Raw genomic sequence first — 15,371 nt, 5'->3', positions numbered from 1 at the left:
TTTCATTCTCCTTTTGGCCCTTATACACATTCTAGACACTGACTGCACCAGAGTCCCTCCCCAAAGACACCATTTAGATATTAATTTTGATACAATGCAGTACACTTAGTTATCTGTTCTCCAGACTCTTGCTACTGATCCCTACGGTCACCTTCTACTTGCTGATTCTCTTGTTTTAAGAAAACTATTCAGCTTTGGTGAGCTCTGTTGCTGCAATGGCAGTTACCCCACTATGAACTACATTCTCCATAAATCTTCCGTATGCTTGAAAGGAGCAGAACACCCCCTTGTGGACCACAGACTAAACAACATTTCTTTGATTTTCTCCAACAACCTAATGAGTTATTTAATCCGAAAATATATATAACAAATACAGATATATTTTACTAATTCCATCAAGATAATCATATAGCACTGAAATAAAAATCGGCACAAATTTCACCAATATTAAGTACTATGCTATAATTTCACAAGTAACATGATAAATATTAAACAGACATGCTTCCATTACACTTCTACTTGGATATTTGGTGTCTTGTTCTATTTTTTAGAGATTCGTTCCCTTTATGGTCATGGATTATGGCTCTGTAAATCTGCCCAAAAAATATACAGGCACTATTTAAAAATCACACACAAGCAAATGGGAAACATACTCCATTGTCATAAATTTCTAAATGAATCCTCCTTATGCTAACTTTTTACAGATGATTAGCCAACATGGTGTGTGTATAAGTGGGGGTAGACAGACAAAGGAAGAGACGGCTCAGACAGGTGGAAGGAAGGTTACTAGCTCTAGCTCCCTTCTCCTTCCTACTCATCTCTACATTATTATCCTTACAGCAGTAGATCTCCAACTTTAATATACAAAAGAACAAAATGGGGCTCATTCTTGACATCATCCCCAGAAATTCTAATTTGTTAGTGGAGTTAAGGGACTTGCATTTTTAACAAGCACCCCAAATAATACTAAGGCACAGGTAACTCTGTGATACAATACATTATATATATATAAAGTTACCCAAGGCCACAGGCAAGGTTTTGTCCAAATCTGAAATTCTTTCGGGGTGAGAGGGAACACATGGTATTTTGGCATATAGGCATTACAGAACTAATATTCAAGAAGGGAATGCTAAGCTTCTTGAAATAACTTTATAGCCAGTGAAGGCAAAGGTATTTTGATAAATGTTTAACCTTTTCTGCTTCAGAGCTCAGAGAGAAACAGAAGTTATTTTTAAGTAGTGCTTTTAATAAACAATGGGCAGAAAAGTGGAGGTATTTTTAATAAGCACATCAGATTTTCCAATATGGTCATAAACAGCAATTTAAACTCATGTTTTCATTTTCACTTGTATTTACCTCCGCGTTTTTTGAGATTTTCAGTTTTCATTTTACTTCTGCTTCTAAATTCAGGCCCTTTAAAATCATCTTTGTCTTCATTCAGCACTGGCTCTGGTTGTACAATCACTGTACCTAGAATGATTTCATTTAAAAAACCATTACACATATTAAATGTGCAAATGAAGTACAAGACTTCAGTTCAGATAAAGCCAACATTGCTGGTACATAATTTTGTTTCTTTCAAGCTTTCAATACTTGTATAAGGACCTCTTCAAGAGTAAATAAAACAGGGAAATAGTAAAAGGGCCAGGTGTCAGCAGTAAGATTACTTGTTGGAATATAATTAATAAAAGTAGGGTACGGGTATTACAAACTGATTATAACAGAAATGTGTGAATAAAGTATAAAGCCTCAGCCCAGTTCTGAATTTTTATACTGCCCATCACAAAAACTGTTTTGAGTATAAACACCCATGCTAAGCTCGAATAAAGTTTATAAAATAGAAGGACCAGAAGGAAAATTTTAAGAAGACATCCTATTCTTCTCATAATCCAAATCACAAACTCAGAAAAAATTTGTAAGGGTTTTTTTATATTGTTTTGGGGGAGGACAGTGGGAGGCAATGTGAGAAGTTAATTCTGCTATTACTGCTATACCTATTCTGAGGCATTTCCCAACTAGTGTGTCAAACATTTAGCACCCTGAAAAGTCCTTAAAGAGTCTTAAAACAGAAGATTCCCTTAAGATATTTAAGTTCAACTGCTCTAACAATAAACTGTAGAATGAGATCGATTATTGGTCTCTATGGAAATATTTTAGAAAGAATGTACTTTCTTAAAGAACATGTGAACTGAGAAGACAGGTTGTTAAGTTTTCATTATAATCTCTCAAGAGCAAATAAAGCAGGAGCATAGTAAAAAGGGTCCAGGTCTCACATTTACCTATGTTGCTGGGCTTAGTAATTGGGCATTATTGGCAACATTTAAGAAAGTAAAACCTGGTAAGTTGTCAGGGACGGTCTCCCTGAAACATGGGCCTATGTTATTCAGCAAGCAGATTTTGGCAAGGTATAGCATCTAGTTATATGTATTTCTGAGTCTGAAAAAAAAGGAGGGGAAAGCAGGCATAGAGGATTGAGTTTTTACAAACTGGCAAATTTAAATAATCTACACACAAAAAAAACTTTATTTACAGCAACCATTTCACATATATACCCTCAGAGAAGCCAAAGCATTTGAAAAAGCTCAAGATTTATAATTAATGAAAAAACAAAATTATTTCTGAAGATTCTTCTCTAAATGGAAGGAAAGCAGTAGAGTGGAGAAAGCACTCACTAGCTTTGGGTTCAAGCAGACCTAAGTTTCTCAATTTAAAGCCTGAAGAAGTTCCTCGAGCTCTGAATTTGTTCCTTTATTTCTACAAGTAGAAACAGTAACTACCTTACAGTATTGGTTTGAGGATTAAATGAGTTAGTTCTGTAAGAGTCTGGTACCTATATATACTCAATATAGTATTATAATAATAATTATCATCACCCAAATTCTACCTTATGAAATGGGTCTATTTTCGGTTTGGTGGGAGAGAATTATGATTAACTCAGGTTAGAAACATCCCATACTAACTTTTTTCCACAGTATCATTAAAAGAAAGATTTGAATTCCTATTTCTTAGCTCACCCAGTGACCATCATAAGGACTCCCAGTGACAACCACTGAGAACGTTACAATCTAAAGTGAGTCACTGCCTATGGGACTCACACTCCCTCAGTAGTTGTTTCTGCCCTCGGCCACCAACCATTACATAAAATTGTCACAGATGATTTGCAAAGCCAAGTAAATGGTAGGCCCATCAATTTTCCTTTCTGCTTTCTCTCATTCATTCCTTTTCCTCATTTCATATTTCATCTACTGTAACTCCTAATTTGTCCTAGTCAAGCAATGTCTTAGGCTCCTTCCCACCATTTTTTTAAACTTCCATAATCAAAAAATGTTTCACAAAAATATAAATGTAGACAGAGAACAAAGTTTAGTAAACACTGCTATAAATGATCTGTGAGGATAAATTTGAAAAATCTGCTAAGATACTTCCACATATTATTAATAAAGAAAAAATCTAAACTCTTGACTCTGAAACACCATGAAATTACCAAGACCTCTGTCATTACTCTTATCATATAATCATACTGCTCTCAGACTTGGACTATGAAACGTCCAAGATTTTCATTTGGCTTTTTTCCCCCAATCTAATTAATGAGGTTTTAAGGTTAGAACTGCAACAGTTGAAAGGCATGTGACAAGGCGTTTTAAAGAGCTAATTACAAGAAATACATCTAAATCTATCTTTGATAATTAACTTCAGCTTTTAGTCTTAGAGAACTTAAGAATGCAGTAAGATTAACCAGACTTTTAAATGTTTTTTAAAGTTTTAAGAATATTCATGTTTTCCTATAAAGCAAGCATGTTTAAATTTGCTGAACCAAAACTTCATATAAACGTTTAAACTAACTTCCACATTCAAATACAATTTACAAACTAAAATCCCTTTTCTAAAACCCAATAGAAAGAGAAAATAGGTTTTGTTCTTTTTCAAAGCTGACTGCAAATATTCTGTTTTCAACCTCAGTAACACACATTTTCATTACCATTCTAATACATTTCCAGACAACCACTATTAAAATGCTAGTTTTGTTCCTTTACACACAGCTAACAGTAATCAAGTTCCAATTTTATAATGACATTTAAAAATACATTTCAACTTTAACTTCATATGAAAAATTAATACACATTACCTTTTGGCAAGCTTTGCATAGTAATATCATTTTCTGAATTTTCATTAGAAGCATCTTCATTTACAGTTTCATCCAAAGGTTTTTCATCATCAGATTCAACATACTTTGTTACAATTGAAGGTTTCCTATGAAAGAATTAAGTCCATAGAATTATGGACATTTCTGACAATTGGAATAATAACCAAAGAACATGTTTAGATTGAACGGTGGCTCTTAACCACAGATACACATCAGACTCACCTACGAAAGCACACATCTCTGTACCGTATTACTGAAAATTATGATTCAGTAGGTCTGGGGTAGGACCAGGATATGTTCACTCTGAAAAAGCTACCGGGGTGGATCATAAAGGGATCTCCTCTTTAAGAATCACCACTTTAGAGAATAAGTTAAAATAAACTGTGTTTATTAAGAGACATTCCCACTGGTAAGAAACAACAAATGCCCAGGGCACCTGGCTGGCTCAGTCGATAAGCATCTGACTCTTGATCTCAGGCTGTGAGTTCAAGCCCCATGTTGGGCGTGCAGCCTTCTTAACACACACACACACACAAATGCCCAATAACTGCAAACTTCTAATAAAATCTATACTCTCTATTACGCTTTACAGTATGATTAGAAGTAGTTTCAGTCCTTGTATGTAAAATTCGTTTTGACAATTTAACACAGAAAAGTATTTTTACCACTTTTTGATCTCATCATAACTTCCTAATAAGTATAACGGCTACCCCTCCCCATCATTCTGGACAATTTGATATAATCCTAAAAAACCTGTATTGCTTCATGAGGCATTCATTTCATTTTCCCTCTGTCCTTTTTTTGAGCACATATATGATCTAAAAGAAATGATCTATATATTGCAAGGGCCACTAAGGCATAATAAATCCTCCTTGGAAAATTCCAGTAAAATTCAATATTTGTTGAAATTAACTGATGGATACAAGAGAATTCATTATACTATACTGTCCAGTTTTTAATGTGTATGTTTGTATAAAACAGTTTATTCACTTAGAACAAGGGTGCCTGAAGTTTAGAAAAGATTATTATTCTTAGAAAAAGAAAATCATCTGAAAATGTTTTCCCTTCAATATCAACCAACCTTTTTGATCGTGATGATCCTGATGATCTGGATTTCTCTGAAGAGCTAGCTCCCTAAATGTGAGAAATAAACAAAAAAGTGAATACAACTTTCAAGGAACATCCCTACAATTAACTATTTCCCTATACCAAGATCTCTGATACACTAACATAATGGGATATTACTTTTATGTCTAAAATATTTTTTTAAAAGGAACTTCAAAAACTAATTTGCATTTATTCTCAGGCTTCCTTGATTTAAGATTAATTTCCTGTTTTTTTTTTTAATTAAATTGTTTCTACTGAATTGTGTGGTGTAGGTGAGGATGCTCTACTCTATCATGATCTTGACCCAAGTCAACAAAGACGAAACAAAGGTACAGAAGTAATCAGATCCCAGTGGATGTAGGGAGTTTTGAGGATCTAAAAAATGTGTCATTTTCTCTATCCTAACATATGGCACAAAGTACCTTCTACAATTTGCTTTGAGATACTAAATTTATCCTCATTTTGCCAATATAATCAATATATTTTTTGGATTGAAATTTCTATACTAGATGGAAAGAATCCCAAAACTATAGCATAGGCTTGGGTATCATGAGTGAAGGATATCAGGATGGGTTCCTATAATAATGCTTAAGATACTCTAAATATCCAGTTTTGAGAGATGTCAGAACCATGGAGTCATGCCCATAACAACCACCCTGAGCACCACTATTGCAATATAATAATGTTCAACTACCTATCTGTTAGCAAACCTTCAGTTGTCTGGCTTTAGGTATATTGCTAAAGTGAACCACACAATAATAAAAACAATGAACACCTTCTAAAAATAAACAACTACCCAAAATGAAGTATCATAATATGTAACAGTAAACTTAAACACATGCATGTATTAAAGAGAAGCAATCTGGGGTGCGTGGGTGGCGCAGTCGGTTGAGTGTCCAACTCCTGGTTTCAGCTCAGGTCATGATTTCAGGGTCATGAGATCAAGCCCCGTGTTGGGCTCCATGCTTAGTGTGGAGTCTGCTTGAGTTTCTCTCTCCCTCTGCCCCTCCCCACTATGCTTGCTCTAAAATAAATAAATAAATCTTAAAAAAAAAAACAGAGGCAATCTGATAACATATACTCTAGTTGGTTATTAGCAATTAATAAGTATCTTTTAAATGCTTCAAATTAGTCTTACCTCTTCCTTGCTGTTTTCCATCATATCTGAGTTATTTCCAGAACCACTGACTTTTTCTTAAAAGAGAAGAAATAAAAACTTTATCTATCTCTTCAAAGCATTATCAAACAGAACACCAAAACTACAACTCCATGAACCCATTTTTCAGTCTATGAAGTACAACAGTACTGGTAATACATTACTCACATTAAAATATTCCTAGAAGAATTTTCTCACTAGAATCACTCCCTTGACACACTAACCCCTTCTTTAAAAGCACTAAGTTTCTAGGGATGCCTGGGTGGCTCAGTCGGTTAAACATCTGCCTTCAGCTCAGGTCATGATCCCAGGGTCCTGGGAACGAGTCCAGCATCGGGCTCCTTGCTCAGCAAGAAGCCTGCTTCTCCCTCTGCCTGCCACTCCCCCGTGCTTGTGCTCTCTGACAAACAAATAAAATCCTTAAAAATAAATAAATAAAAGCACTAAGTTTCTAAAAATAGCAGTTTGGTATCAAAACATTTCCTACTGCAATTTTCTAAGGTATTTTCTCTTAGAAGAAAATTTAACCTCCATCTTTTACTAACAATACAATCATACTATTAATAAATTTTATTTCCCTTCACCTAAGTCACTGGAAAAATAACAGCAAACTAAACCTGAAGAAAGCAGAGGGAAAGAAAAAATAAAGATTAGAGCTAAATTTAATGAAACAGAATAGAAAAATAAAGAAAAATCACTGAAACCAAAAGTTCTTTGGAAAGATGAATGAAATTGACCAACCTTAAGCTAGACTGACCAAGAAAAAGGGAGCAAAACTCAAATTACCAGAATCAGAAATTAAAAAGGGGACATTACTACCTACCTTAAAGAAATAAACAGATTATAAAGGAATACTATGAACAACTGTATGCCAAAATATTAGATAACAAAATATGGACAAATTCCTAAACACACACAAACTAACAAAACTGGCTAAAAAAAATATATACAATGTGATAGACCTATAACTGAAGAGACTGAATTAGTAATCAAAAAACTACCCACAAAAAAAAGCAAAGGTCTAGATGGCTTCACCACTGAAATGTACCACACATTCAAAAACGTCTTCACAAACTCTTCCAATATAAAAAGTAGGGATACTTCCTAATTAATGTTTATGAGACCAGTATCATACCAAAACCAGTAAAGGTACCAAAAAATGAGAAATCTACAGAACACTATCACAAATATAGACAGAATACTCCTCAACAAAATACTAGCAAACTTCAACAGAAGACAAGTCTTTCTCCCACAGACTGGGAGAAAGTATCTGCCTAAAGACCTATCTGATAAAGGACTATTATCTAAAAGATACAAAGGGGGCACCTGGGTGGCTCAGTCACTTAAGCATCTGCCTTCGGCTCAGGTCATGGTCCCAGAGTCCTGGGATCAAACCCTGCATGAGGAGACTGCTTCTCCTTCTCCCTCTGCCTGCTGCTCCCCTACTTGTGCTCTCTCTGTCAAATAAATAAATAAAATATTTAAAAATAATAATAATAAAAATAAAAGATACAAATAACTCAATAATAATAAACAACATGATTAGAAATGGGCAAAAAGGGGCGCCTAGGTGGTTCAGTCATTAAGCCTCTGCCTTTGGCTCAGGTCAAGGTCCCGGGGTCCTGGGATCGAGCCCCATGTCGGGTTCCCTGCTTGGTGGGAAGCCTGCTTCTCCTTCTCCCACTCCCCCTGCTTGTGTTCCCTCTCTCACTGTGTCTCTCTCCATCAAATAAATAAGATCCTTAAAAAAATAAAAATTAAATTAAAAAAAAGAAAAAAATGGGCAAAAGATCTGAAAATATCTTACCAAAGATACACAGGTGACAAATAAGCATATGAAAAAATGCTCCACATCATATGTCATGATGCAACTGGAAATTAAAACAATCAGATAATACTACACAATCAATGGATAAATGCAGAACACTGACACCACCAAATGCTGGTGAAGATGTGAAGCAACAGAAAGAAGTCTCATTCAATTGCTGTTGGGAACGGAAAACGGTACAACCACTTTGGAAGACATTTGGGCAGTTTCTTTTTTTTTTTTTTTTTTTTTTAAAGATTTTATTTATTTTTTGAGAGAGAGAGACAGTGAGAGAGGGAACACAAGCAGGGAGAGTGGGAGAGGGAGAAGCAGGCTTCCCACTGAGCAGGGAGCCCAATGAGGGGCTCGATCCCAGGACCCTGGGATCATGACCTGAGCCGAAGGCAGACGCTTAATGACTGAGTCACCCAGGCGCCCCTGGGCAGTTTCTTACAAAATTAACCATCCTCTTACCATATGATCCAGCAATCACACTCCTTGATAATTATCCAAATAAGATGAAAACTAAATCCACTCAAAAACCTGCACACAGATGCTTATAAACACTGTGAACCTAAAACTGCTCCAGGGTGCCTGGGTGGCTCACTTGGTTAACCGTCTGCCTTCGGCTCAAGTCATGATCCCAGAGTCCTGGGATCAAGTCCCGCATCGGGCTCCCTTCTCAGCAGGAAGTCTGATTCTCTGCCCTGCCCCTGGTTCATGCATTCTCTTTCTCTCTCTCTCTCTCTCATTCTCTGTCTTAAATAAATAAATAAAATCTTAGGAAAACAATTAAATAAAACAGCTCTAAAAAGTAAAATCTATTTTAAAAGACCCTAAAAAAATGGAATATCCTCAACTATCTACAAAATACCCACAGGTTAACATTATACTAAATGGTGAAAGACTGAATGCTTTCCTAAGATCAGAAACAAGAAAGGAAATCCACTCTTGCCACTTCTATTCAGTATTGTAATGAAGATTCTAGCCAGAGCAAGTAATCAAGAGAAAGAAATAAAAGGCATCAAGATTGAAAAGAAAGAAGTAAAACTATCTCTCTTTGGAGATGACATTATCTTATATATAGAAAATCTATGGAATCCACCACAAAACTATTAGAACTAGTAAAAGAGTACAGAAAGATTGAAAAATACAAGAACAATATAAAAAAATCAATTGTATTTCTATTCACTTGTAATGAATGACCTGAAAATAAACAATCCAACAGTAAGATGGCAATAGTCCCCAAACTGATCTACCAATACAATGCAATCCCTGTCAGAATCCCAGCTGACTTTTTTCTAGAAACTGACAAGCTCATTCTAAAATTTGTATAGAATTAAACAGGAATAGCCAAAATAGCCTGCAAAATAAAGAACAAAATAGGAAGATTCACACTTCACAATTTCAAAACTTACTATAAAACAATTGTAATTAACATAGTGTAGCACTGACAAAAGGATAGACATATAGATGAGTCAAAAAAAGACTGAAAGTCCAGAAATAAAACCACCTATCTGCGGTTGACTGGTTTTCTTCCCACCCCCCCCCCATTGATTTTCAATAAGGATGCCAAGACCATTCAGTGGGGAAATAGTCTTTTCAACAAATGATGTTAACATAACTATGTATCCACATGCAAAAAGTGAACTTGGAGCCTCACACCACACACAAAAGAATTCCAAATGCACCAAAGACCTAAAGAGTTAAAACTATAAAACTCTTAGAAGAAAATATAGGGGTAAATCGTTGTGACCTCAGATTCAGTACTATGAATTCTTAGATATGACACCAAAAACATGAGCAATAAAAAGAAAATTAGACTAACTATACTTTATCAAAATTAAAAGCTTTTGTGCTTCAAAGGACACCATCAAGAAGATGAAAGACAACCAACAAAATGGGAGAAAATATTTGCAAATCATATATCTGATCCAAGTTCCCACTAACAGATGAATGACTAAATATGTCATATACACACAATGGAATGCTATTCAGTCTTAAAAAGGAAGGACATTTTGATACATGCCACAACACTGATGAACCTTAAAGGCGTTATGCTAAGTAAAATAAGCCAGACACAAGAGGACAAAAACTGTATTAGCCCTCTCACTTATATGAGGATCCTAAAATAGTCAAGATTATAGAGACAGAATGTAGAATGGTGGTTGCCAGAGGCTAGGGAAGAGAGGATTGGAAAGTTAGTCCTTAATGGGTGCGGAGTTTCATTTGAAGATGAAAAGTTCTGGAGATAGGTGGTAGTGATGTTTGCACAACCATGTGAATGTACTTAATGCCAGAGAATTGTACACTTAAAAATGGTTAATGGTAAATTTTATCATAATAAAAAGTTCAGAAGATATAAAGAATGCTAAAAATCAATAACAAAAACAAATACCCAATTAAAAATTGGGCAAAGGGTCTGAATAGACAATTCTCCAAGGAAAATACATACAAATTACCAACAAGCACATAAAAAGATGCTCAGTATCATTAGCCATGAGGTAAATGAAAATCAAATCCAAAATGAGACACTACTTCACATGCACTACGAAGGCTAAAATCAAAAAGTCAGATAATAATTGTTGGCATGGATGCAGAGAAATCAGAATCCTCATACACTGCTGGTAGGAATGTAAAAAGGTGCAGCCACTTTGGAAAACATTTTGGCACTGCCTCAAAGGATTTAACATAGTTACCATATAACCCAGCAATTCTACTCCTAAGTGTATACCCAAGAAAAATGAAAATACACTGCCATACACAAACTTGTTCACAAATGTTTATAGCAGAATTATTCATAATAGCCAAAAAGTATAAACAAGACAAGTATCCATGAACAGATCAAATGTCATATAAAAGAATGTTATTTAGCCATAAAAAGGAATGAAGTATAAAAACATGCTACAACACAGATAAACCTTGAACACATTACACTAAGTGAAAGAAGCCAGTCACACAGGACCACATATTATACAATGCCACTCGTAAGAAAAGTCCAAAATACAGAAATCCATAAAGCCAAGAAAGTAGATTAGTGAGGTTGCTTGGTAGATTAGTAAGGGGGTGGGAATGTTTCTTTTGACGTGATAAAAAGGTTATAAAATTAACTATGGTGATGGTTACACATATCTGTGAAATACAAAAACTACTAAATTGTATACTTTAAATGAGTGAATTTTATGCTATACAAATTATATCCCAATAACAATGTTAAAAGTGTTATTATTAGTCATTAGGGAAATGCCAATTAAAACCACAAGATATCACTAAGTATCTATCAGAATACATAAAATTAAAAAGGAAATAGTGGTAACACCAAATGCTGGTGTAGATGCAGAGAAACTGAGTCACTCATACATTGCTTTGGGAATATGAAATGGTGTGGCCCCTCTGGAACTCAGTTTACAATTTAGGAGTATCTTAAAATAAACAAGCAACCATCATATGACCCACCAACTGCACTCCCAGGCATTTATCCCAGAGAAATGAAAACGTAGTTCACACAAATGTTCATCAGCAGTTGTATTTGTAATAGCTCAAATATGGAATCAGCCCAGATGTCCCTTAACAGGTGAATGGTTAAACAAACTGTGGTATATCCATACCATGGAACACTACTACACTGCAATTAAAAAGGAAATAACTACTGGTATATGCTAAAACTCAGATGAATCTCTAGGGAATTATGCTAAGTGAAAAAACCAAATCCCCAATACATACATTCATACGATTCCATTTATGTAACATGTTTGAAATGACAGAACTTTAAAAATGGAGGATAGATTAGTGATTGCCAGGTTGTTAGGCCTGGGTAGGAGTGAGGCTAAGGAAGTAAGCATGATTATGAAAGGGCAGGATGAGTAATCTGTGAGGATGGATATATGACTATAAGGGTGGAGATATGAATCAACCCAAATAATAAAATTGTATAAAACTCAATACACCCACACAAGTACAAGGAAAACCTAGGAAATTTGAACTAGATCAGTGGATATCAATAACCTGACTATAATAATATATTATAGTTTTAGAAAATGTTTCCATTATGGGAAAAATAGACAAAGTGTATGTAAGACCTCTCTATTAGTTGTTACAACTGCATGTGAATCTATAATTATCTAAATATAAATGTAACTGTAAAAAACTGTCAAAAAGGGGCGCCTGGGTGGCTCAGTCGTTAAGCGTCTGCCTTCAGCTCAGGTCATGATCCCAGGGTCCTGGGATCGAGTCCCACATCGGGCTCCCTGCCCGGCGGGGAGTCTCCTTCTCCCTCTCCCACTCCCCCTGCTTGTGTTCCTGCTCTCGCTATCTCTCTCTGTCAAATAAATAAAATCTTTAAAAAAAAAAAAAAACTGTCAAAAAACTAGGAATAGAGAGAAACATCCTCAACTTGGTAGAGTATTTACAAAAACCATTTATACAGGAACCATCATACTTAATGGTGAAAGACTGAATGCTTTACCACCAAGATCATAAACACCAAGAGAATGTCTGCCATCACCATTCTTCTTCACGATAATAATGGAAAATACAAAAACTCCTACCCGGCATAATGACGCAAGAAACAGAATTAAAATGCACACAGACGAAACAAAGAAATAAAACTGTCCCTATTTTCAGGGGCGCCTGGGTGGCTCAGTCGTTAAGCGTCTGCCTTCGGCTCAGGTCATGGTCCCAGGGTCCTGGGATCGAGCTCCACATTGGGCTCCCTGCTCCGCGGGAAGCCTGCTTCTCCCTCTCCCACTCCCCCTGCTTGTGTTCCCTCTCTCACTGTGCCTCTGTCAAATAAATAAAATCTTTAAAAAAAAACAAAAAAAAAACTGTCCCTATTTTCAGACAAGATTATGTAGAAAATTCCAAGGAATCTACAAGGCAAAAAAAATAAACAAAAACCCTCCCTACAGCAAGTTCACAGGATTCAAGGACAACATAAAAAGGGAATAAAATTCCTACATACCTGCAATGAACAAATAAAATCTAAATTACAAATAACAACAGAATTTAAAATAGCACCCCAAATACCTGAAATACTTATGTAAAAATCTAACAAAATATGTGCAAGATTAGTATACAGATAACTATAAAATGCTGGGCCCACTGAGAATTTCTACTGACTTTTTTCCTGAGCATGGGTTACACATTCTTATTCTTTGCATGTGTTTGATTGATAACTATACAGTTTTACTGGGGAAAGGCTTTGAAGAGCAAGTACTCCACACACTTTCTTTTTTGATGTTTCCTATTCTCAGATGGATAAATTCTCTTAGTCTGTCATCAAATTCACTGACACTTATACTGCTACCTTTAATCTCCTGTCAAGTACAATGATTTGTTATTCAAAATTGTATTTTTTAGTTCTAGAACTTCAAAATAGGTTTTTACAGTTTCTATGTTTATGCTAAGATTTCCTATCTCTCTGTTAATCATAAATTCATTTGCCTTTTTGTGCTTGAGCTTAGCTGTAATTGCTGCTTTAATGTTCTTCTCTGCTAATCTCAACGCTTGAGTCATCTGTAGATTGGTCTCTATTGACTGTCTTTCCTTTTGAGCATGGGTCATATTTCTTCTTGCTTCATCTATCTAGTATTTTGGATTGGTACTAGTCATCTGGAAAGATAAAGTGAAGACACTGCAACCCATTATGTTCCTCCAAAGAGTTGATATTTCTGTTATGAGGAGGTAGTTAACTTAGCTGAAATCTAACCCCAAACTGTTTACCCTGTACTGGAAGCAACTAAAAGTTTTCTACTGTTCTTTTTACCCCTAACTGAGCTGCCTGGAATCTGGGCTACACTTGAACAATTCAATCGCAGGTATGTTTGGAGTTTTTGCAGCTTTTGGAGTTCCCAATTTGTAGCTCCCTTCTGAATGGAATCCTCCCCCTTCATTTTACAAAAGCTGCTAGTGTCCCCCTAAATTTCTTCATACCTCATCCAATATGAATACAGATTTCTATCCAAGTCTTAACTGCCCCCGACTGAGCTAACTGGAACTTTCCTTAAGGAAAGAAGGCTTAACAATTGGGAATTCACTAACAGTATTTCCTTCTTCCATGTGTTCACTCCCCTCCCATTTGTGTTTGCTTTTTGTCACTTTCTAGTTCCTTCACATAATTATTTTCAGTATTTTGACCAGAGCTTATAACTGGTATCTGTGGGAAATAATATGCTTGTGCAAATGAAGCTAGTTTGCCACCACCAGAGGCAGAATTCCCCAACTACCTACTAAACACAGAACTCTGACAATATAATGTCATTCTAAAGACAAAGAGAATTTAAAACAAATACTTAATGCTGGTTAGGTTTCTCTGTTGTGATGGTATGGTTAGCAAATTTGCAACTAGGTGGATAACATGAGGACTGAGCAAATGAGTACAAAAATTGAGGATAGCAGGGCCAGATTTCTCTGTCAGAGAAAGAAGTTAAAATACAAAGAGGAAGACTACAATGAAATCTGTAGTAACAAATTAGAATTAAAAGTATCAGGGCGCCTGGGTGTCTCAGTCATTAAGTGTCTGCCTTCAGCTCGGGTCACGATCCCAGGGTCCTGGGATCGAGCCCCACATCAGGCTCCCTGCTCCACGGGAGGCCTGCTTCTCCCTCTCCCACTTCCTCTGCTTGTGTTCCCTTTCTGGCTGTGCCTCTCTGTCAAATAAATAAATAAAATCTTTCAAAAAAAATTTAAAAAAAGAAAAGTATCAATACCAACTTTAGGAGAGGATGATAAAGTGGAAGGGTCCTAAGCTCCCATCCATCCATGCAAACACCTCCATCAGTGTAAATAACAGAAAACAACCCAAAGACTGGCAAAACAGATTCTCCACAGCAATCATAGAGAAGAGGCCACATCAAAAATGGTAGAGAGGGCACAGACATGGTTAAGAACAAAACTGACCCAAGAGACTGTCTGCAAGCGGAAGGGAAACCACAAGCACAGAGAAGGGAGAAAAGCAGACCCCACACCAGGCTCCCTAGGCATGAGGGGCCTGCACTGGAAAGATGTGTCCCCATAACATTTGGCTTTGAAAATGAGAGAAACTCAACACTGAAAATTTTCATAATCAGTTCAATACTTTGAACTTTAAAAATCAGCAGGTTGGGCTCTGGGAAAACCACAGGGCAAGAGGAAACTGAGTCCCTGCCCTTAAAGAGCCA

General features: G+C 36.0%; 1 protein-coding gene across 1 annotated transcript in view; it reads right to left on the bottom strand.

The window, feature by feature from the left end:
* ATRX (ATRX chromatin remodeler) overlaps positions 1-15,371 on the bottom strand; it is a 319,976-nt gene that overhangs the window by 230,190 nt on the left and 74,415 nt on the right. The window contains exons 3-6 of the mRNA XM_021678803.2: positions 6,390-6,445; positions 5,226-5,278; positions 4,127-4,251; positions 1,357-1,470 (exon numbers count right to left, since the gene is read on the bottom strand). Coding sequence (XP_021534478.1) covers positions 1,357-1,470; positions 4,127-4,251; positions 5,226-5,278; positions 6,390-6,445 — 348 coding nt within the window. The remainder of the gene's footprint in view (positions 1-1,356; positions 1,471-4,126; positions 4,252-5,225; positions 5,279-6,389; positions 6,446-15,371) is intronic.

This window comes from Neomonachus schauinslandi, chromosome X, assembly GCF_002201575.2.
Source record: "Neomonachus schauinslandi chromosome X, ASM220157v2, whole genome shotgun sequence".
Lineage (NCBI taxonomy): Eukaryota > Metazoa > Chordata > Mammalia > Carnivora > Phocidae > Neomonachus > Neomonachus schauinslandi.
The sequence above is the reverse complement of the archived record's forward strand: the minus strand, read 5'-3'. Positions and strand labels throughout refer to the sequence as shown.